General features: G+C 39.7%; 2 protein-coding genes across 3 annotated transcripts in view; both read left to right on the top strand.

The window, feature by feature from the left end:
* The window catches only part of LOC145445026 (uncharacterized), a 155,345-nt gene that overhangs the window by 50,579 nt on the left and 78,774 nt on the right, over positions 1-25,992 (top strand). The window lies entirely within an intron of this gene.
* On the top strand, positions 345-25,812 carry LOC145444788 (uncharacterized). Of its 2 annotated transcripts, XM_080322799.1 has the most exons (10): positions 345-385; positions 3,094-4,524; positions 4,594-4,901; positions 10,130-10,285; positions 13,802-13,966; positions 14,924-15,121; positions 20,210-20,290; positions 22,004-22,171; positions 22,256-22,454; positions 25,642-25,812. In XM_080322799.1, exons 1-10 carry the CDS (start codon positions 379-381, stop codon positions 25,698-25,700), a joined length of 2,772 nt encoding a protein of 923 aa, XP_080178925.1. In that variant the 5' UTR covers positions 345-378; the 3' UTR covers positions 25,701-25,812. The 2 variants fall into 2 exon arrangements, with proteins under 2 accessions (XP_080178925.1, XP_080178926.1); XM_080322800.1 differs by lacking the exon at positions 14,924-15,121.

Consider the following 25,992-nt stretch of genomic DNA (forward strand, 5'->3'; position numbering starts at 1 on the left):
CCTTGCCAAAATCAAAAAATATATGTGCCGTGTAAGAAATGTTTGATGGAAATAGTCAGCTTTTCCGTATTTGAATATTGATGTTAGCGAGGCCTGACCGGCGCTAGTGTTTAACCATCTGCGCCACTCTCTTCACCTGTGAACTGCATAGGCTATTGAAAGCACCGCTACGTAATAATGAAATCTTCTGATTACAGGTGCCCTCATCAGCGACGTACGCACTGGCGGGGATTTGAACGTGAGTTTTAGCGGCAATTTCAAGTTTCATGTAGGAAATCAAGGTATGTTGTGTTTATGGATATTGTAAGACTCCAGATTAACAAATTGTATGTATAAATACCAGTTAAGATCCAAAAGTCCGCGCAATCTTCAGAAGTCATGTCACGTAAGATTTTAATATTTTTTCAATTCATAGGTCTAATGCAGCGGTTCTCAATACTTTTGGACATGCGCCCCCCTTGGCGATGATAAAAAAAATTGCGCCCCCTGAACCTCCCTGCACTTATCGTCATGTCAAAAAGAGCTCATAATCCAATACAGAGGTGGGCAATCTTTATGCTATTGACGGCCGCATTTCAATTACTTATGTAGCATAACGCCGCATTCCAGGGCATAGCCGTAATGAAATAACCGAACGCAAAATCCGTATGTTTTAGTGTCTATATGCATTCCCACTGAACTCGGGACTGTTCTACTTTTCACAACGACCTATTGTGCGCACCGAAATCGTGAGTGGAAATGATATGAATAGTTGCTGGGATAGTATATTTTTCAGATCAACGAATGAATTACGTAATTAATAGTAGCAGTATCACATATTACTATCAAATATTTATCCTTTCTCAGCCCATGCGATCAGATTCACAGGTAGAGTTGATGGAGGGAGTGCTCTCGAAAATTTAGGGCAAGTTATAAATGATAATACATCTTCGGCTGGGCCAATTGTTATTAGTCACTTTGTTGAAAGCTGTTATTTCTTGACCCCCCATCTGGATTGTCGATTGTATCGGTAGTGGAAATAGTGGAAATATATTGAAATCACTCTAAAGTACCATAAACAAATTTCTTTCGTGAGGAACACGCGATTCCTATTCCGGCTTAGTTTGAGAAGGGCGCTGCTATTCTAAAATCGAAAAATAAAGTCGTGTTGAATTGCGCGATTAATTAAAATCTCTCAAAAATTCGGAAGTGAGTTCGCAATTTCAATTTGCATGTCGACGGCCGCCAACACATACTAACTGAATTAGGTGTCGACTGCCGACCAATTCCCTTCTACGGCCGCACGTGGCCCACCCCGAACGGCCCGAAGTCTGCATATGGTATATCCTACGCCAAGTTTGAATCCGCACTCCAGTTGTTGAGTCTTTTACATTTCTGACAAATTTCCCCAAACTTGTTTGAAATTAACAGAAAACATTGACAACAGGACATCAATTTATTTCAAGGTAGGTTGCACTGAGACTATAATCCTAAGGCTGGTTGGGACGACGGAGAGCACGGCGTCGTTCTGTCCAGCCATGCTAAATGTGACCGTATTTGGAATTGGATTAAATTGTGTTGATTTAGGGTAGCCTACTTAAGGGCGAAACCGTGCAACCTATATTGCATCCAAGTCCATCTTAGGCAGTGCAGTTCGCAAGCTGATAACAACAGCGACCCAGCGCACCGAGCTTTAGGCTAATGCCAAAGCTATGAAGTAAAATGAATGACTTACACGTGGGAATTGCTCTATATCTTCGAAGAATATAAAAAAATCTCAAATGAAGTTGAAATCAGCCTATACTCCGTGGAGCGCAACAGCTGGAGTTTGAATTTGGCAAACCTTCTTGAATACGAAATAACTTTGATCTTCAACAATCGTATTTTCAGAATGGTTGTGAAACACATGTTTAGCCACGATTTATAAAGATTTTGTCAATTTTTCGCGCCCCCCTGAGAGCCTCCCGCGCCACTAGGTTGAGAACCACTGGTCTAATGTAAAGGAGTGGATAACGTTTGACTTTCCTGTATTGAATCACAGACGGCTAATTTAATGCATCTTATACTAAATAATATGTATTATACTTTAAAAGCAGACTTGCAAGCGTATCAAATATCGTCTAAAATGGTGATGTATTATGTATGATGACTACGTCCTTTCCTTCCTGATGTGAAAATTTCGTATCGGAGTAGGTGGAATCGTTAATTCAAATACCATTGACTGCACCAACATCTAGTCGAAATCTACATTTAACAATGCATATCGATTACAATCATTCGGTTTGAGATCGGATATGGAATACGGCAACGCCCGTCCCCCGTCCACGATATTCAAATTCAACCGATAACGACAAACCGATGAATACCCACAAGACAGCGTAATGGTGGAGCGTGCGGCTTCTTGATCGGAAGATCGCAGGCGAATCCCGGGCCGGGCCAGAACAAACACCTGGTATGCGCGGCTTCCCCGCTTGGTATTCATCATTGCGGGATAGCACAAAGGGGTGGTGCAAGACTTATAAAGTTTTACATGGCTATTTTTGCACCATCCTTGTAAGGTTGTAATGACTCGAGTCTTGACGCGACTCGAGTATGACTCGATTCATTGCGCATAACTTGACCAAGTCATATGACTCGGCATTCTATACGATTTGATTTTACTCCCGTCTATCGTCAGACTCATTCTTGTAAATAGGCCGTTGTTGTTGTTGGTATGGAATGTTTGGTGCTCGGCAGCAATGGCCTTGTGCACCAGGTCAATTAGTTATACATGTATTATTCCATTAAATCGTAAATAGGCCGTCTTACCTCATTTATCTGTTTGAATAAACATGTTGAGAGTGAGAAAAAGGAATATATTGTGAACGCGAGGTTTTCGATATCACCAAAGTGTTTCGAAAAATTGAGTTGAACCTGACTTGAACTCGATATCGAACAGTGAACAGTCTGAACACTATGACTTGGACTCGTACTCGAGTCCCAACACTCATTGACATAGCCAGGAGGGGGCCGAAGGGCCCATGACCCCCGAGTTAGAACCCCGGGCCTATCTTATTTTTTGATCTCGATATACCTTAGCATGAATTATATTCGAACTGGTGATTTTTCATTAAGATGAAAAAATATTGGAGACGATTAACCAAAACATGTGGGAGAAAGTAGAAGCAAAAATCATGGGCCAGCAAATTGCGAACACAGAGGATCTGGAACTTGAAGTTCATCCTCAGATAGTGCGATCTCCAGGATTCTATAGAGGCGAACACGCGATAAACGCAACTCAGAGCTCGAAGAATGTATCAGATGGTATCAAGAAGTCGGAATATGTCAAAGAGAAGATGTTTAATTTCAGAATGCCATCGGAACGTAATTTGATTTCATTCGAGTCGGTGATCAATGAAATATGCAGTACAGCGGACTTAAAAAAGCATTCAATTCTACATCCCATCGGTCTCTTTTCCCAAGCTGGTTCAGGGAAGTCAACTTGCATGCGTCGGTGGTGCAAACATATTATGAAAAATGTAGGCATTTCTGAAGGGACCAATTATTTACCCCATGAAAACAGTCGATTCCAGTTGATTCTTTTCTATGATTTGAAGAGCATCACGTTCGAACAGACAACTTCTCTTCAGGAATTACTTCTCAATGGAATCTTTAGGGACGAAGATGAGAAAACAGCTTACGATTGGATTAGGGAAAATGATTCTAACGTAATGTTATTCTTTGATGGCCTAGATCAGGCAACGTGGACAATTAACGAAAGTGATGAAATCGATATTGGACCTCACAAGAGAGCAAGCACGTCAACCATTATGTACAATCTTTTGTCGCGGCATCTTCTTCCGAAATCTAGGGTAGTGATCTCTTCCAGAGAATTCAAGGCTTCAGCGTTGCCTGTTGGAACCAGGCCTCGAGAAATATTTACTTTAAATGGTTTCAGTAACGAAGATGCGGAGAAACTCTTCAATGCATTGGTTACTCAAGACCTGCATGAAAACCCGTGGAAGAAATTGTCGGATTCCCTATCATCGTTACAGCATATTTTGACCATACCAATGTTTTTGATATTTTCAGCTCTCGTATATAAGGATTGTAGCGGTTTCATTCCCGATAATGTAACGGAATTGATCGCAAAGATTCTTGACCAGCTGAAGCGAAGTCCAAATTTGCGGGCGAAACACAATATATCTGATATCATCTCTAAACTGAAAGGATTAGCTCATAGCGGCATGGAAAAGGGTCAGGTAGTTTTCACTGATTCGGACTTGAATAACCATAATCTCACAGCAGAGGATGTACGCGACTTGCTCTTTACTGTCCCTGCACCGCGAAGGTCACGTCATCATCTTTTCAAAGGTGATTTGGCATTATTTTTCTGCCATCAAAGCCTCCAAGAGTTTCTATCCGCTTGCTACATTACGGAATTGTCTTGCGATGACTTCAAAACATTTGTGCAATCTCATTTCTGTTTGGGGCAGTGGTCTGTTGTCAGACGTTTTGTTTCCGGAATTCTTCGATCTAATTCCATTAAAAGTGATCTTGTACAAGGTTGGCATTTGTGAAATTGTTAGGTTGACTATTTAATGGTTGCACTTCTAATCTTCATATTTGTTTCAGTGTCTGATGCAGATAAGAAAAAACGAGTTCTCCATGAAAATTTAATATGTAGCCTAAAGTCTGCACGTGGATATCTGCTGCTTGAACTGTTCGCCGTCTTCTATGAGTCGGAAGACGGCAAATTGATTCGATCAAACGTACACGAAATCGACTTGAAAGACACCTCGATTGGGCATGTGGGAGCCCATCTTATCAGTTCACTGATGGGTACTAGCGGACAGCTGGAACTAGTCTCGTTCGTGAGATGCGACGTCACAGACGAATTGCTGAATACAATGTCAAACAACTGGCGATCGCGGAAAATTCGAGTAAGGTTTACTCTAATGCAGTTTTTTTTTATCATGTCATACGCGGAAGGCCAACGCCAACACTACAACAATAAAACTACATTGTCTTTAATTATTAGATTTGTCCTTATCTATGACGTATGTCCTTATTTACAGTAGTCACCAGGTCACCATAGCCACACGCAGACTTTTTAAGTTTTGGTTTGGATGATCGCTAAGTAGTTTCAAGAGACCCCGAGTGTTTTATTTAAATCCTAAAAAATAGACATATTTTCTTAAACGAAATATTTATTAGGCTACTGGTAGTGCACAATTACAGAACATATTTAACGTTATTTCAGATTTCAAAGGTTAGTTTACGACAAACATTAATCTCTAAAGATGCGGTACAAACCTAGGCATTTTACCTACCTATAATAATCAAAGCAACATAAAATGAATTATTCGACAAGGCACAACTTAAATGATTGTAACGGCGACCAAACAGGCCGCCGAACACGGCCGTCAAACAAGTTTGCTGCACAATCAAACAAAGTGTGCTTGTCGGCTTCTATGCTTATTATGTTTCCACACGTAAAAACTGATCATTATGCGCCATAAATCAGAAATAAACATTGGCGAGTATTGAAGGTGCACTACTTTTGTGAATAACTCCTTGGTTTAGCTATTAGCTGTACCACTACTTACCCTTTTTCCGGACGTGAAATATTATTAATCGTACGCTATATTCGTATTATCAACAAGACATAGCGAGAAACAACCATTACTTTTCTACTGTAGTTGAAAATCCAAATTCTGGGAAACTACTGAAGAAATTTCACGTTACCCCAAAACACCTTAAAAAACACCGATTACACGGACGACACTAACACAAATAATTGCACTGTAATTGGTCAATGGGCGAACGTGATACCATATTTTCTTTCATCAGTTAACGTCTATGGCAACTGTTCTCGTACTGGATCACAATAGGGGGCCACGCAGCCACCCATAAAATTGGTGGTCTGCGCAAAAAAAGAGTTAAAAACCGCTTCTCTAATGTATCTTATATCAGATCTACATATTAGGCATGCTAGGAAAGGTTTCGTGTTTCGTGAAGCAGCGGTCAGCTACCTTTTTAACGAAACGACCTCGATTTATAGAAAAATGAAATCGATATTTACATGTGACCCATTTTGTTTGCCTGATCGGAAAAACATTTTAAGTAATGCTGAAACGAAGTAATGCGTGTTAATATAGGGTTACCATACGTCCTCTTTTAAGAGGATTTGTCCTCTTTTTTGACTTTTTGAAAGTGTCCTCGGAGGACGCCCTTTTGTCCTCTTTTTTGAGATTTTGTCCTCTTTTTTGAAAATTTAGGTCGGATTTGCGAGTGATATGCCGTAAATTAGCACAGAAGTGACGCTCCGGCGGGTATATCGGAGTCAAGAACGGTGATTTTAGCTCTGGGCGGAAAGATGACCTTTTTTTTTAGTCATCCACCTAGCAATGCGGGAAGAAAAACAGTATTTTGAGTTCTGAGCGGGAAAGATTACCTTTTCTTTAGTCAACCGTTCACAAAGTGGGAAAAATTCAGCGGTTTCTGAGAATTCTTTTCTGGTTTTGCAAGTTTCAAATTTCTGCAAAAGTGTCCTCTTTTTAGATTTCCAAAATATGGTAAGCCTAGTTAATATGCATATTACAAAATTACAGGAGCATACAAGGTCTGTACAAGTTTATTATTTTGGCCAAAAAGACTCTCGCCCTTAAAAGGGTTACCGTGCCTCTTTCTCCGATTTCCACACGTTGTATATTGCAAGACACAATACCTAGTTCGAAGGGAGGCGAGATAGCGTAGTGCAGTGGTCGGGAACCTTTTTTGTCCGAAGAGCCATATTGACCCTATTTTTTCCATCTCAACTCCCAAAGAGCCATACATGCCAATGAACTGTTACGTCACTATTGAAAATTCGTCACGTCATGGTAGCAGTAATTCGAACTCACTACATGGGATTCCACGGGTGCGTCATATTTTCTCTGTAAAACGGGTATGTATTCTACGGAAATAAAGCTCGAAACGAGAGGTAAGGCACAGACGGGCCAAGCCTCACCATTGATAACGCAATTCATCGTAAGTACCTTAGAATTTATTATAACTGATATTAATCGAATGTAACTGTCACACTGATTCCGAAAATTGAAATAATTCCCGACTTCTCGATTGTCAAGGTTTCCGGCGGTAACACAACATTGCGTTGCACGCATACATTTTATCGCCGGTACTACAGAGCTACTTACTAATCAAGAACGTGGATATCTATGGCGTTGTTTGTAATTCGATTTTGTAATTGTGAATGTTACGTCCACGGCAGTTTATTTCGCGCCGTAGATCAGGAAGACAATGTGTAGTGTATTTGAAAACTGCGTTCTGAAATCGGCGTCAACATGTCTGCCATGCTCTTTGATTAATCAACGTGTCGCACTATTCAAGATGTCGAGTCGAGTACATAGAATTCGGGAGTGATATTGACCGCCGGCGTGACAGCAACTTGAATTTTATGATTTTGAAAAGAGGGGGGATGAGCCCTTAAACATGAAGACGGCATTGTCTTTACCTCTCAAAGACATGTTTATACTGTCACGAGAATAATTATTCCGGTCGTGATGAAAATTTACCAACAAGTCGCTGCAATATTGATCAATTCAGTACAAAAATAAATATTCGGCAAAGAGCCATATTTTATACCTAAAAGAGCCATATATGGCTCGCGAGCTATAGGTTCCCGACCACTGGCGTAGTGGTATAATCCACAGCTGCAACATCAATGGATTGCAGGTTCGGGTCCGACCGAGTCCCACTCTAGAAATCCCATATAATTGTTTATCTGAGCTCCTCCTTGCCATATCATCCATATATGCCGTGTTTTATGAAAAACCTAGAAGTGGGCCTGCTATGGAATAAAAAATGAAGCAAATTGACTTGGTGTAAATAACCATAACAGTCGACTGGACTGGACTCGAGTCAAAGTTAAGACCCACTGATTTAAAGAGTCTAGTTGATCAGTTATGCCGGCCATGTAAGTCACATTTGCAGTTGACATTTCTGACCAAACCCTCTATTTTTAGGAAATTAACATTTTCTTTTCACAATGCATAGACCCGCTTTCTGGATACTCGATCACGTGACTACCAACACACCTCTGTGTGGTCAGGACCCATCATTTCCCCAAACCAGAAAACAAGCTCTGGTTGATTGCCCTCGCGTTGATATACTTTACACTCCAGTCACAGAATTCAAAGTATCGTAGCAGCTATATTCGGTTTTCGACCACAATGACATGATGTAGCAGGCTGTACTCACAAACAAATACCACGGTTGCGAACGATAACAAACAAGTAACGGTCTTTTTTCCATGATAAATTGAAATGAGACTTGATTATGGCGACCACAGAATTTCACCAAGTTTAGGTTCACCCTGATAAAAATAACTGCTCTACTTCGACAGTATCTTATACAGACAGGGACGGAGATAGGACGATGAAAAACGCTCTTCCTTAACGCTCCTACAGAACAAGACATTTCATTCTACAATATTTCATTCTGGATTCTTGTTTATCTTTACAATCGAGGCTGAAAATGCAATATGTATTAATCTAAATCTGTGGTTCTTAACCTTCACTAACCCCCCGCGGAACACTTACGATAATATACAAGCCATCGCGGAGCACCAAATTTTTGCCAATAAGTCGCATAAATAAAAATCTGTCATATTACACATCTCAAATACATTCCGAAAGAATACTCATGCACTAATGAAACTGTGCATCAGCAACATGATTGCCACAGGAAATGACTTTAGCGATTAAATAATGGAGATGCTGGAATCGACATTGGAAATGGACGCACTGGCACTGCAGACGATGTGCCACCACGGCATTCAAAATTCGACTAGCCTACCCATCGCGTCTAATTAACTGTAACCAATGATGACGTGCAATTATAAATTATATGTATGCGTTGCTGCTGTTGTTGGCCTTCATGGAAACCCTGAAACTGGCTTGTGGATCTCCTGGTGTTCTATGAAACACCGGCTAAAATCACTATCCTAACTCAACGTAGATTTATGAGCGTAAAATGCGGCGTTATACGCGCGGATGAAGGCACGCGGGGTTCACTAAGTACCTCTGTCTACATTTTGGACTATGTCGTTGTGACCATTAGTCATCTCTTGACTTGATGTGACAGTTGCACTTAATTTTAACAAAAGTTGCAGTAAAAATTTGCACTTATATATTTTTAGAATTATTAGGATATGAGACACTTGGAAGGCTTCGTTGTACAACCTAGCATTCTAAAATTTACAGGATATCTGCTTTTTTCATTTCTTTCTTCGCTATTCAATGGACCATGCACACATTTTCATGTTCTTTAGGTTTAAAACCTCCATGACAGCATTTCGTTGTCAGCGCCTACAGAACCATGAAATTAGGTACTTCCCTATTTCATGGACGGCCTGGCCAGACCGTCAAAATTACATACACCGCATATACGATACGCAGCATGAAATAACGTAAAACATATCCGCAAAGAGCCAAGAATAAAAGAATGGTCCATAAAACAAATCAAATACCATACCCCAAACCCTCCAGGTCTGCAAACTTGGTCCAAGGCAATGCATTAAAATTCAGTGTTGGCGACCTCACCCAAATCAATAGCCTCAAAAATGTGACCCAGTAAAAATGAATTTCTCGGTGGTCTGGCCTGGGCGTCCGTCAAATGGGAAAAGACCTCAAATTTTACCGCCTGTGAATCAATCAAGCGACCTATTTACATATAGTCCGGCGTGCTTGTCTGGGGTTGTTGAACTCCTAGCTTGCACGCCATTGCGTCATAGATAATATTGAGATGCAGCTAATCTACCACATAGCTCATTGTTAAGCAAATCAAAGAGAAAACGATACCAGACATAGTTTTAAAACATTTCTATCACTACATTACTACATACATTCCGAGTATTTAAGAAGCTCCCGGCTGCTGTAGAAAAAGTTGCAAAAGTTGCAAAAACGTGCCCTGGTCATCTCCCATTAAACGCTATACTCTATCCCTCGATGCATTTCTACCTGGAGGAAATGAAAGGTTCGCAATAAACTGTATGACGCCATAAGCAGCCTATGAGTCCAGGTTCGTCTTCACGCGATCTAGATTAGAACCTTTCACGGGTTCTCATCATCCCTACTAAATTCATCTTCTAATATTGATTTACTGACAGGTGAAGGTGAAACGAATTCGCATTGAAGAGGATTGGCACCGATCCCGATGTTTCAAGTCATCCTCTTTTACGGATTTCCTCGAAAATATAGAATCTGATGTAGTTGAAATAAACAACAAGCAGTTGGCGATAGGATCGGAAGGATTTAGTTGGGAAGTGAGAAGCCGTAATATAAATATTTCCCGGTAGAGGCTCGTCACAGTATCTGGTATATAGTGCGGCGAGGGTGATAAAACTCTGCGAATTATTTTTGATCAAAATGACTTATTCTTACGCGAAGATGTGACTTCATTGCAGTCACGCGAGTTTTGTACACCAGCCCAGCACTACTCAATTGGCGCGAAGTTGCACCAAAATATGCGTGCCGTGCACCAGTGCGAAAGGTTACTCAGGGCACTATGAAGCAATGTTTGATATCCTTTAACTGACGCTGGCGGTGCTGACCTTAACTTTCATTATTCGTGTTTCAGAATAGGCCAGTGGTTCCCAACCGGGGAGGAATTCCCCCCTTGGGGAAAATTTGAAATTTTTAGGGGGGAATCTGGCTTTAATTTTTTTAGGAGAAATCTGGCTTTGTCATAGTATCGGAAGATACACTGGGTTCACAAGGTTTTTAGATTTTTATGGTATAGAACTGTTCTTTACAATTGTATATTTGTTTGGCGGATTTCAAGCTAGGTGTATGTTTTAATGCCTTCCGTATATATTACACCCCTTGATAAAGTGAGGCTCACGAGACGATTTCGTTGGGTCCGCGACAGCCTCTCGACCAAATTGCTACTAAGCAGGAAAACGTCAAGCCGAATTCAGCAGAAGGCTAACGTGAAAAACATACCGTACGAAATTGATAGATTCAACTCAAGTCCATAGCAAGCGGACTTGGTGACTTATTTTTTGTCAGCAGCTACTCGACCGGTCCAAAACAGTTCAAATTTGACTGTACTTTGCCAAAGTTTAGTGCGGTCCGCATTCGCCATAGTTCGGACATATCTGAATATGTTTGGCCATTATTTGCTCAGTCAACAAATGGTTGCACGTTAAAAAGCACATTTTTAGTCACAGGCAACTTTTTCATAAGGGGGGGGGGGATTTTAGCTCAAATATCGGCCAAGGGGGGCACGAGACGAAAAAGGTTGGGAACCACTGGAATAGGCCGTAATCATGCGCGTGCTGACCTGCTTGACCAATCAGGCGGGCTTGGCAGGTAGGCTACAGGGAGGACTTTTTGTGAGTCATCAGCGTACGTCGGCGTCGCCTGGGGTGGGAAAACATTTTAGCTTGCGGGCCGAATTCAACCTCTGAATCTATTCGCGGTCCGCACTTTATAAAATTGGGATTATAAACCAAAACGGAATATTTGTATTTGATTATATAATGAGGACATGATGATATTAAATCTGTATATATTTAAAACACACCAAAGTTTGATATGGTGATAATGTTCACGCGTCAGACACATTGCCGAGATTTTATAAGCTGGTCGACCTCAACTCAATATCCAATTTGTCAAAAATAATGATTAAAGTCGGTTTTCCCGATTCTAAGAACAGGGTCGAAATTTGAATCTGTGAACAGCTATATGTTCATAGATTTGCTGATTCTACTTTTTGTTCAAGTCCAGGACACACAAAGCTGACAGCATCATAGCCATGTTAACTTCAAACACGCTTGTAAAATATATACACAATATAAATATAAATAGAGGTGGTCAGTAACGTAGTACTGCTACTTTTTCGAATACTCAAGTAGTTTTCCGCTTCTTGCAGTACTTAGTCAAATAAATTTAAATTTCCGCTACTTCTACTTCTAGTTCCTAATATTTTGTGATATACTTACTTATTTTTCGGTATTTTGACATTGTCAAGTAGAGGTAGTTTAAATCTCTAATCAGAAAGACAGACTGAGAACTTTCGGGGGAATACCAACATTTAATTTCCATAAAAGATAAGTAAATCCAAGAATTTTCGTCGCGCTTCGCGCACAGTAGATACGGAGTGTCAAATATGCTTTCACGAAAGTATCGGCGAATATAATTTAGGTAGCGGGTTGTGTGGTTCCGTTCGCACCGCATTGTCGTCCATATGAAATATTTCGTCACAGTAAACATGGCCTATACCACAACGCTTGAAGCTACCGTTTCGCAATCTAGCAATTGACTATCATATCGGAATCTAGCAGAACATGGCATGTCCTAATCTGGAGAAGTGACTTTTTTAGCATTAGACCTGTTTAGGCATACCCCCGTTGAAACTTTCTGGATAGAAGACACGAAATAGAAATAGAAATACTATTTCTAGAAAGTAGAAAATAAATTTCATTCCCAGCATCATGCTTTGAGCTCCAATTAGTTTCAGTTCTGTTGTCTGGAAAATATACGGGCTTAAGTGTGGAAGCAAGTGTAGTAATTACTCTATTTTCCGAAAATAAAGTTTCGCTATGTGACATTTTTACGATTCACCATATTTTTTATTAATGTATACTAATCGCACAAAGTGTTATAACTTCACCGCATTGGTCTTCGACGAAACTACGGGCCTTATAATATGGGGGGCGGCGCCATGCCATGATATTTTTTAAAACGGGGTGTTCGAGTAAACAAAGGATTATTATCGCTTTTCCATATCAATACTATCATTTACATCCCATTAAGCAGACGCCAGAAAACAGCAAAGCGCTGCTTTTCAACTTTGTGCCGGGAGATTCACTTTCGCAGGCGTGACGTGACGGACGTTAAATTACCTAAGAGCTATGATCCATTTAGATCGCTGGTTCTCAGCGTGGCCGATATCGCCATCTGTTAGACTATTCCGAGAAACAAGGGTACGGAAATACCAAAGAGGGCGATTGGGGGTGATAGGGGTGAAAATGTTAGAACGACCAGTGAGATATATTTAATTAACACGGCCGAAAATGCACGTGATGGTGGCGAATTCTGCATATGACGCGAAAGCTGACTACAGAAAAGGTCAACTCAACGGAAAGATATTTTTACACAATTGAGTGCTATAATGCGGCATGAATATGCATGTCCAGTCCAGCCAGTTACAAACAAAAACACATCAAATATCGCTATTTCAATCGTAATTTCTTCACTATTTCATTAGTCTATTCCTACAAATAATAATTTGCTTCTCGTTTTTTTAGCATAAAAATATAGAAGGCGGCGCAATACCACAGTTGCCCTATGGGACGCGCCGCCACTCATACTTTGCAAATATGCATCTATTGATCGAGTTTCTACATTACGTAGACCGCGATGAAGTACGCATTAATGCTGCATCAATATGTATTACGGGGTAGAAAAGCGCAGATATACAACGTCCCAGTTACATGACCACCTAAGAATTATATATTGAGAGAGTCGCCATAAATCAGTCAACATATCGCGATAACCATATAGTGCTGCAACATAACGCAACGGAAACGGTCACTTCGTATCACAATTGCTAAAAGAAATCGTTAACACTGATTGGCGTCTGAAGTTGAAATAAAATCGTTAAATAATTTGGGATCCAATTCTTTAATTCAAATTTCATCTTGACGGCCGCCAACACGCGTCAAGTTAATAGTCGGCCGCAGGCTGCATGGCGTCTCTTGGTGTAGGCCTACACTGATGTACAGACACGCGTTCAGAACTTAACGATATGCATTTTATAGCCAAAGCCTTTTCAGAATATTCGTCATCTTGAGTTACTGTTCTATACTCATCCGGCTCGATTCCAGCATTCCTCCGTCCTGATTGCCGAAATATTCATGAAGAACGAAGAAGATGTCATAGATTGGAAGATTGTTCCCTGGGAACCATTTGGGATAATCGTGGGCAAATTGCTCAAAGAAGTATGTATATTGTACAATTTCATCGCATGTAAAATACATAAATATACACAGATATTAAATCGTCATATTAATACTCAAATCACAACATTTGAAGCTGCTTCACATTGCTGGTAACAAGAAATCTAGAAACACATATCTTTTCTGATGGTAGTACCTTTATTTCCCCATGTACCCATCGATATTTAAATGGGGTAAATCTGGCTTATACTTAGTAAGCCGATCATTTATGTGGGAAGAAGTGATCAGAAACGAAATACTTTTACTTTTCCTTCTCAAATAAATTTTGCCTATACTTGCACTACTTACCGAAGTGGTTAAGTCTTAGACTACACTTAGACTACACTACACCAATAGCAACCTAACTAAGAGATCTATCGACTACTCGGGACCTATCATCTGGAATGCATTACCATCACATATCCGTGAATTGCCTTATAATAGATTCAAAAAAGCCCTACTTGATCACCTCTTGTCGTTACACTAACACTGTTGCCCTACCTCGCCCAGACATTGCTTCATTGATCATTTGCTACCATTGTTTAATTTTTTTTCTATTTTCCTTTTCTAACTAAACATTTTTAACAGCCAGACTGTTCTGAGTCAAGTGTACCTGTTTGATGCTGGTGTGATCAGACTAGATGACCTTCATGGTCTTATTTTGACCAAAGTACACAGGGCGTTACTCCTACATAATTGAGTATAAACGCCAACTTCTTTGATCACCGCTGGTTCGTGGGGGCTAGTGATAGTCCACCATTGATTGCAGATATTGGTGAACCGTCGAAGCCATTGCTGGGTAAACACATTATCATCTAAGCACACAGACTAATCTTCATTCACGAAGTCTCTTACGAAATAGAGGCACTTATGGGGAGCTTTAATCAATTACGACAATTGAAAACCGAGTTATTAGCAGTCTGGTATACATAATTTAGTGTCATTAAATTACTTTTTCAGACACGAGAATTGCATGCTCATTTTCGAGTAGGGGTGGAGCGGTGTGACAGCATTCACACTACCATACATGTTCTCCGTCGACTGTCGGATTTTGGCAATACTGATTCCATCAATTGGCGGGTAGAAGGCATAATTACTCAGCAATATATTTCCCACGAAAATGTTGATGCTATAGGAGGATGGACATGCTGCGGAAAGGTGATTTAAAAACGAATTTCTACAGACTATATCAGTCACATCTAGTTTCAGGGCTAACTGGGATAAGTCAACCGGAAATGTCTAATATTCAACTTTGTCCCAAAGCTAAAATAAATGACGGCGAATTTTCGAAAAAATTGAATAAAACTTGTGATGGGGCTAAAACAGCAATGATCCGTACCATTCATGGAATTTCCTTAAAGACATCTACAACACTAAACATTAATTTCTCATTAATTTCCAGAAGTGCTTATTTCCGGCGATATCAGTCGGAAAAATGATTTGCCTGATCCATTGGAGCAAGCTTTTCTTGATAAGAAGGAGAGATATGCTTCCTGAGGCCAAATTGTCATATCGTCACCCCCTGGTTTGACCATTAAGCATTAATGGCAGTGCGGATGAAAATCGTAAATAATTGCTACTTTTTTTACATGGAAAAATTTTAATAAACCGAGTAGGAAATTCAAGTGCATTGGCTGCCCAACTTTTACCGTTGCGATCCAAATGTAAAGACTTGTTTGACTTACGCCGCACCACTAATTGTAGCTTTTACAACAACTTTATGTCACACCACCCGCAGTGAATTAATATTTGCGCACTCTATTTATTACGCAATTAAAAGTCTTCTTCGAAAGCGGGTGTAGTGGCAGGCATACAGTTCATCAGCACGTCTGTGCCTGCGTCAGGCGGGGAAAATGACGTCAATTTGACTTTCTGCTTTCTGTATCTAAACAATCATCACATTTTCGTTATAACGGTTCGATTATCACGAGGCACGAAGATAATAGGAAATACCATCAATACAAACTCACACTTGCAAGGTAGGCCTACTGTAACGCAAATTAAGTATTGGTCGCAAAGGTTATCATTTTGGGTCGCCACGGCACCATAGCGATGTGTTAATGTGTATGTAATATTTATTGAGTTTCTTGTAAAATAATTTCTTCACGTTTCGCAGGATTGACTGTGAATTGGTTTTACATATCCAAGGCCACTGTTATGGGTACTACAGCTAATAAGCGAAACTCAGAAAATATGGTTGATCATGAAAATGGGCCGACCTTTGTAATAAACAAATAGGTTTGAATTTATGATAAGATTTGTCCGACTGGTTTCTCTGGAGAACACTGTCGATGATCGTTGGGATGCGTTATGGCAGGGCTCACCAACTCAAAACGGGTCGCGGGCCACTTTTCAAATTTTCTAGACGTCGCGCAGGAATTCAAAAATATGCCGCACAGTTTAGCAACCACGATTTTAAAACAGTAGGTCAGCACAACGATGTGCTCTGTAAAGTGGGCAACGAGCAATCGGGCATAGTTACCACAAAAGAAATAATATTTTAATAAAGAAATACAAATGCAACAAAAATATCATGACCATCACTTCCATTCGATTTTGAACTACGAGCTGCGTTCGATACCTTGACAAGACATTCTTGCTGGAAAACTATCTTCGCGAAAGGTTTGAGCTTGTGGTGATCCCCAGGTCGTTTTCTAAGCGTCTCGGTCACGCTAGTATGGGCATTGGGCAATTGCACGTCGAGGTAAAATGCCCATTCATGTCAGCTACTTCTTCTTCGGTGGAATGCTATCACCATCGCAGAGGCCGCATCAGCTAATGAGGAATAGTGATGTTTGGCACAGAAGAATAGCTTGTTTTAAACAATAACAACAATATTTTTCAAGTGAAATCAATTTCAGCATTTCAAAAGATTTAAGCTGTCTTGCGAAATCGCAAATCAGTTCGAGGGCCGCGGGCCGCGTGCTGCTTACCCCCGCTTTAGGGTATGGGTGTGAAACGGGCGGGTGCGGGCGTATGAGACACATTCATTTCGAGGTCAACCCCTTGTGCGTCGGAACACATGACGACGTGAAGTTTAGGAAAAGTACAGGGCCAAAAAGATCATCGGCGCCCAAACCGTAATCCAAAATGACCATCGTTGGTTTGGCAAAGCGTTCGATATGGATGTGCTCCGTCGTTGAAATGGTCGGTAATCGGCACCGAATAGTTCCGTATTTGCAATCTGACTAGACAGTAGTACAAATCCGACGCGCAGAGGAAGCTCACGGAAATTTGAAATCACGTGCGTCAGGCATGGTTAGCAGAGCTGAGTTGCGTACAATTGTTGCGTTGCGTTGTATGCCATAAATGCCCGTAAAAGCGTAGCATACGAATTCATTTTTATGTGTGAGGCCTGGGCCGCGAAATTCCACTCAAACTCAGATTTTTGTCGCAGTCTAAAACTGCTTACTAAACACTTCATTAAAGTTGTTGAACTGCTATGAACGTTCAAGTTAAATTGCGTTAAATAGGGAAATTGAAACGAAATCAGACAACAAAAACTTATTTGGCCGAAATTGGTTTTAGTGGGCTATACTTGAAATCAAAACGTGTGAAAGTAGTTGTCTTTTAATGAGAACCTTGATGACCTAAACCAGTAGCTTACTTCTTGCACACCTGAATGAAATATTATTACGTATCTTCATTTTCTTTTTGTTTTTATCGGTTGGTTTGTGCGGATGAAATGTTTTATGCAAGTAAAGTGCTAAAAAAAGGTTGAAAAGTATTGGACTATTTCATATGATAGGCTAAACATCGACATTACCATGAGAATAAATACCTAATTGAATTCCTGAGCCCCCAAGCAATATCTCACCGAACGAAACACGCTGTTTCATTACGCGATTTGGGGTCAAAGTTAAGATTTCAATGACAACGTTTGAATGAAATTAAAACTTTGAGGTTTTGAGGACATAACAAGAGCTTAATTGTAATCAAATTTCATCCCAGTATGCGTATTAGAAGATAACTATTCTTTAATATTTCGGGAAATACACAATGACGGTAGGACATTTACTTGGTTCCCTACTGCGGTCACGATCAAAACACCGATTTAGCGAAGTTGCCATAAGCGGGATAAGGGAGTGAAAAATGCTATGACCCTAAAAATGATTATGTGTATATCAGGATGGATTCATCAAACCTTTATTTTAGTTTCCGCTTCGTGCGATTTAGTATCGTAAGATTTTTGGAACTTTAATGTGGGTACCCATTAACCCGAAGGCGAATACACGTAGCCTATACCTACATAATTGAGTCTAACTGCATTCTCAATTATGAGAGAACAAAATACTCAATTGGATCGGTTGAGGTCGCTGGGATGCTTTAGTCTAGAGCAGTGGTTCTTGATCCATACCATCCTGCGTTACCGGTACACTAATCTCCAAGCTTCTGCGAAGCCAAAAATTTCGCTTAGCACCAAAAACTGATAAATGAACAGAAGAACGAAACCATTGAAAAATTATTTTCATACAAATCGAAAAAAGTATCAAACTCCTGTTTTTTCAAGATACCAGTTCAGAATGCGAGGCATCATCTGGTATAAAACCATAGTATTTGATTTGAGATTTCGGAAGAAAGCTATAAGAAAACATTTTGAAATGCTGAAATTGACGTTCAATGGCCGAAATACTGCCAAGACCGAGACGCTTAGAAAACGGCTTAGGGCAGTGATTCTGAAACTGGGGGGTGCGTTCCCTTGTAGGGGCGTGAAACCATCTGAAGGGGGCGTGGAGCTGCGCTCAACTGAAAATTTTTCGCGCTCTGCGCGATTTACCTCGAATTTCTAGTTATAGTTATTGCTCTTTGTATAGTCCAGAATTAATTTTATATAATTCTCTCATCAACACTCATAACCATCCGTGGCATTAAACTATCCGTTGGGATTGCTAGCTTTATGGATGCATTTTGTAATGTGACGATAAGAGGGGACGAGAATTTTCAGTATCATAAAGGGGGACATGTCTAAGAAGGTTTGAGAACCGATGGCTTAAGGGCTTCCTCACAAGATCAATGCTTACGTGGAGATAGTCTTTCAGCTAGTTACGTATCTCGCTAGCACCAAAAAGCGTTTCCAGGTATCTTGCAGACCTCAGAGTTCAAAGAAAAATGAAATTGATGACAGTGATCTTCTGTTGCATTTTTATTGCTCTAATAAAATATTAGTTTTTGTGAGATCACTATGCCCATCGCCTATACGTTAGGTAGCACAGCGTTGTATTGACGTAGAGTTTTAAAACGTGGTTGCCTACTTTATATCGATATTGAACTCATGCGGCCGGCGGCCGCTACGAAATTTGAAAAGTGGCCCGCGACCCGTTTTGAGTTAGCAACCCCTGTTCTATAGACTGCTCACCTCATTCAACCTTCTTGTATGAAATAATTTGTGATTATATTTCTCGTCAATAATTGCAGCAGGTTATTGTATCTCGTGGATGTGTAGGATATCGCATCGTATCAATTTGTTTCGTATTATATCCTAAAGTTTGACTGAGGTGTTGCCGAGCAGTTCTACGTATACGTGATAATACAACGCATTCTAGCATATTTAACTCTATATTCGTCCGTTGATTTAGAATGAGTGTCGAATCAATATGAGTTTCAAACATCTAGCAACATGCATTGACTTTGAATCATGCCTCGTGCTAAAACTTTTCGACTTGACTGGAATTTAAATTTGCGTCGTGATTTGACTTGACTTGATTTTAGTCAAAATGTTCAGTATAATTCGACATTCGATTTTATGCTAGAATATAACCCATATGGTCCGTAATATATATACCATATACATACCATTGTGTTTATATGCTCGATAATAAACTATTTAATTGAAAAACGAGGACATGGATTTTGTGGTAACCTTTCGAAATCATTTGAATGGTCTGGCCCACGACCGATATGAATGTTTGAATCCGGCTCGCGACGCAAGTTGAGTGTGATATGCCTGCTTTTGTTTTAGCTATATATTAGTGTCAAAATTTTTGGTACCTAATATTCTGCTGCACCCGGATGGCTAGAACTTTATGCAAAACGACATTATGTTACACGCTGTTGTAGTCATTATGGCCATGACTGACGCACAAATCGAGCACTTCCATAGAAATTCTACTGTGCAATCCTGACCTGACTCAGATCTAGATTCTAATTTTAGATCGGTGTTATCGTAGGCCTATCTATTTACACAATTCCCGCTCATCTTTCTAAGTATTGTATCAACACAATTTGCCTTATTTATTCATGATGCAGGCCAAGGACGTAGTATGCGCTTGTATGTTCGATCTTCCTATTCGCGAACAAGCATTCTCGACGTTCGTCAAAGGTTTTGAGGTAAGAATACTTTAGCGAGAGAGGTCTGCAGCACATGTAGCGGTACTATTGGGCATCGGGACTTCGTCAGCAGCTCTTTCGGCACCCGGAAACCGCAATTAATATTCATTTTCTGTCAATATGCGTCTCCTCAAAATCCGCTTCCAGAAGGATTGACGAAGATAAATCCATGAACCAAAATGACCGAAGCATGTGAACCGAGACCTTTGATATTACTATTGCCACGCGAGGACACAAGGCCCCGAATAGTCCTGACCTTGCAATCTGACCCCACCCCCATGCGAATGCAATCCCATCATACAAATCTACTTATTAAAACACCTTATTTTAGATTTGAGCATGCGACACAATGAAAAACAAAAGTTAATAATGCGACACTCAGGCTAAGTGGTGGGCAATTTTTTTCTCCGCGGGCCAAATGAGAAGCGGAAAATATGTTGGCGGGCCGAGTGAGATATTTCAGCTGCATTCTGCAGCGTATTGATTTTATTTCTAAATTGAAAGCAGTGAATTACACTAAATGGTGTTCAGTGGATGTGTTGATATTGGGGAATGAGAAAGTGACGGTAATTACAAGAAAATTATTTATTTGTCGTCATATTTTGAAGCAATGTTAAACATGATACATTTTAAACTCTCTTTACACCTCTATCCGATTTTCTCAATTACTACATTAAAATGTACTTGGGATGGCCGATATGCCGCTTACTTGACCGCTCACCGTCTCTGTGCTACCACAAGACGAATGATTATGGCCGCTACGAAAATATACGAAAGAGTTGCAGTAATATTGACAAATAGGATGCGAATAATATGCCAAATTATTAAATGTTTCGGTGAGTCATATCATAACATCAAAAGAGACCTATGGCAATGTACAATATGACGTTTATAACATATAACATCAAATTTGGGATATCGCATTGAACAATATTTTGCTAGCTCCACGCGAGTATCGCAGTGTATTGGACTCACGAAGAAGAGGTACATCCATTGGCTGTGATCAAGGCGAATTAATAGTAAAATACATTTACAGTGACGACTATTGGAATATTGTTACAACATCTTTTGACCGCGCCCTATAAGGCCCGACTATATCGTTTCAGTTGGAATCTTAGAAATATTTTCACTATCATCTTCACTTTGCGCCGTCGTAAGATCATAGATGGTGTCTCCTGAAAGATTTGCATTCGTTTTGTGTCGTTGACCACCATGGAATTGTAGGATGTATAAGGCTATGGTATATATAACTATTATATAGCAATTTCTTCTAAATGAATACTAGCCAGCCTTCAGTATTACCGGACCACGACGTAACATCGACCTCGCCCTCCGCCACATGCCACCTCATTTTGTCGCTTGCGTCTTATATTCTCTGCATTACTTTTCATTCAGTGTGCATGCCTCTTCTTTACTTCGCCTGTAAGGTGCGTCAAAGGGTAGGGAAATGTTCCCAACACAGGCAGCTACGGAGTAAATACAGAATATTGGCCTGGTGTAAATGACCACTGTCGTCGCAGAGCACCATAAATGCTACGAACAAACAAACATTGTCATGATACACTTATGAAGGAAACTATAAAACAAGTAGCCTACGTCAAGTCTAGGTGCACAAGTAGTACATCACAGATACATTTCGTTGTATGGCATTGAATAGTAATGGTCATCTCATAATCGTCGTAGCTGAAGTTAATGTCTATTGAATTCGAACAGGTGGAAGTTTTTAATCTTGCGCTTCCTGTCAACGACATTCATTGGATCAATCCTTCTTTCAAAAATGCTATTTCTCAGTATGACTGCAAACTCGTAATTAATGTGTGCGAGAGCGTCGGGAGCGATATACGGGAATTACAGGAGCATCTTCTGCCACATTTGAATCAAGTGAATATCTGCTTATATTTTACCAAAACAGCAGCATATATGTGTATACTATACATGAATCGGTAAAATGTAAATATTAACCAGATTGACTGCTTACGACTGATGATAACAGCCGAGAATTCATTGAGCAACCTCATATCGTTTCTTAAAAACTGCAACGTAACACGGCAAGAATGGGCAATCAGTCAATTTCATCTCGTCCAACTTTCCACTGCCGACCAAGAATTGCTTAAAAAAACTGCGGTTGACGTGGGAGTATCATTGGTGATCAGAACATTCACACGTATGTTGCAGTTTCTATCATATTCTTTGAACATTTCATCCGTCACTTCCAGACCAGACTTGGACCACTAGAAAATATTCAGCTTTTCTGAATTAGATTAGAATTAGAATTAGAGCTCCACCGTTTTTTCAAATTAGATTAGAATTAGAATTAGAGCTACACAGTTTTTCCAAAATAGATTAGAATTAGAATTAGAGCTACGCAGGTTTTTCCAAATTAGATTAGAATTAGAATTAGAGCTACGAAGCTTTTTCCAAATAAGATTAAAATTAGAATTAGAGCTACTTAGTTCGCAAAAACTTGGGAATTGAATGAAATTGTATATGGGAAATGATTACAGCAAAATTCAGTTCACATCAAATCACATTGCGTGGTGCAAAAGGCCGTCAGGCGATAAGTGCCACATATTTTTGTTTAATAAACGGCAACAACAACAACATTGCATTCTCATAGCCATGAGAATGGTTAACTCATGTACACCAAGCTTGGCTCGATTTTTACTATACTTTAAAAAAATATTACTTCTTTTATGGTAACCCTGGGCATCGCCCATGTCAGTCAGAACGGCGATGTAGTAACGTAACGTTTTAAAAACTAGAATGTTGTTCGCAGACTACAAGCTACTCTAGCAGGCAATTATTCGTCATAATATCTACTATGACTGCACGGGGTAAGTAAGGCGATGGCGGCTTGGCACTGGATTTCCTTGCGCAAGAGGGATATTCTTGTTAACCCACTGCAATAGTGCAATATGCCTCAGACAAAGAGATTTTCAGGAAAACAATAATTAGATTAGAACTAGAATTAGAGCATGGAAACATTTCACAAATTAGATCATAGTTAGAATTAGAGCATGTGAACATTTTACAAATTAGATTAGAATTAGATTGCCTGCATTTCGCTCTAATTCAGTGGAATTATACAACTAGAATTATCTAGTTGTCCAAGTCTCTTCCAGACAGGGGCAGTCGTGATTTGGTGCATTTTCAAGTAACCGTATTAGCAATTGATTACACTCGAAAAAATGTAATCGTAATCAGACTTATAATTATAATCGATTATTTTACGTAATCGCATAATCGCATTCTAAGCAAAAGAACGATAATTTATTTTCCTTCTTATCATGACCTCTCGAACATCCGGTGTTCTTCAATTTTGTAACCGTGGACCCCTTCAAGTTTTTTGGGCGGTTGTGCGTATCCCCATCATTTCACATCACATCAAGCTCAACTCCATTCAGGCTATTTCATGCCTAAAATAAACCAACTAATGACTATGGAGAAGGTGGTACTAGTCCCACTCATGGCGTCATTTTCGAATGATAATAATCTGCTTTTGTTGTATCTGGATGATCTGGTTCAACATTGCCCTTTGACGTGGACCCTATGTTAAGAAGCCCTGTCCGAGACAAATCGTTATTGCCAGATTCTTCATTCTACATTTTATTATGCCCTCAGCGATCCGCTTTTTCAGCACATTAGCATGTGTTTTAGCTACAATGAAAATCGTTCGGATAGGGTAATCATTAATCATAAAGTTTGGCAATGGATATAAAAAGCAAATGTGGTCATAATATTCAAACTTTAGTTTCTCATTTGGCATTCTTATCGCCATCCTTATAATGTCTATATCGCGGACCCCTTCAGGTTTTTTGAACGGTTGCGCGTATCCCCATAATTTGACATCATATCAAGCTCAACTCCATTTAGGCTATTTCATGCCTAAAATAAACCAACTAATGACCAGAGTAGGTATAGTCCCATTACCACTCATGGCGTCATTTCCGAACGATAATAATATGTTTTTGTAGTATCGTGATGATTTGACCAGAAGGGGTCCGTGGACCCTATTTCAAAAACCCCTGCCCTAGAAAAATAGTTATTGAACGATTCTTCATTCTACATTTGAATCTGCCGCCAGCGATCCGCGTATCCAACACGTTAGCATGGATTGTAGCAACAATGAAAATCATTCGGGTCGGGTAATCATTAGCTATAAAGTTGGGCTATGGATATAAAAAACAAATGGGGTCATGATATCCAATAGTTATTGTCTTATTGGGCAGTCTTATCGCAATCCTTACATTGTCTGCAAATATGTGTTCAATGCTCAAGTTCAAGAAAGCGTTATAAATATAATCGTGATTACCTTTCCATAACATCGAAATGGAAGATGCTACTTCGAGAATTTGCTGTAAACGTAATTATAATCCCACGATGTTGTGTAGAAGTAATAGTAATCAAATCACAATGGATTACATCGATGCCGTAATCATCCTATGCGTTGCCACCGAGCAACAATGTATATGATGATAATAATAGTTTCCATCAATTGATTAATTAGGTGTATATGTTCTAATGAGTTAAGACCATATGTGTGAAATACCACGCGTACCGCTCTCTTAAAATCATACTTCAAACTTTCAAACGCCGTAATGATTTCATATGTTAAGAGAGTGACAAAAGCAATGGCGAGCTTTGATTATACAATACTGAAGGGCCTTAAGCGATACCATGAAGTATATCGCTATATCGCAAAATTATTTTGCGTCCATTAAAAAGATTAAAAAAAGGGAAAAGATGTTTAGATCCGGAATACCCGTGAACCCGTTTCTCATTTCATGTATTTTATTATAAATTGTAAGGCATGAACCATATGCTGTTGTGATAAACTAAAACCTATATGTAACTTTAAAAACCGAAAAATAAATTGGATGATTTTCCGGCATATTAACCTACCCATGGGAACACGCAGGATAAATATCTATTTAATCAATGGGTTTTTGTTTCGCGGAAGGATTGGTTTATCGTATTGAATTCAATTAAATAGTATATTCATATTGAAATGAACCCGAATATTTTCGGCTGACACTCGTCAGGGGTAATCGTCAGCAACTAGTAGAGAATTGGAAAGAACATTGTATATCAACAATCGTATCACAAAATATGACGTCACCAGCATGAAATTTCGAATGAGAGAGCGTACATTGAACGATTGTTGTGATACGATTGTTGATATACAATGTTCTTTCTAATTCTCTACTAGTTGCTGACGATTACCCCTGACGAGTGTCAGCCGAAAATATTCGGGTTCATTTCAATATGAATATACTATTTAATTGTATATTGAAGTTCTGTACCTCCAAGAAGCTCTTCAAGTATTGAATTCAATTCAATTCTCTTCCCAGGTATCGACCATGGTGACGCATGGAGCAAAGTCTATTTCCGAATGCTCGGGAGAAGTTGATCAGGTTGTGGCGATTTGACGCAAGACGTACATATGATTAACGATTTTTCGTATTGTATCATCGTGATATTATATATGTTGAATAAATCACTCGATGGCAATTGAATAATAATGGCTTAACTGAATTATAATATACTGAAGGAAAATTGCGTCGCAGTACAGAGGGGACATATGAATATCTCGGGTTATTTGCCACAAAATGTTTCGAACCGAAAGGCTGATCGGATTTTCCAAGTATAGCTTGAGCGCACAAAGGAACGCCTAGGGTGCTTTAAATGGCGCGGGAACACAT

Source organism: Botryllus schlosseri, chromosome 8, assembly GCF_051294905.1.
Source record: "Botryllus schlosseri isolate E-star chromosome 8, Bs_hap1, whole genome shotgun sequence".
Taxonomy (NCBI): domain Eukaryota; kingdom Metazoa; phylum Chordata; class Ascidiacea; order Stolidobranchia; family Styelidae; genus Botryllus; species Botryllus schlosseri.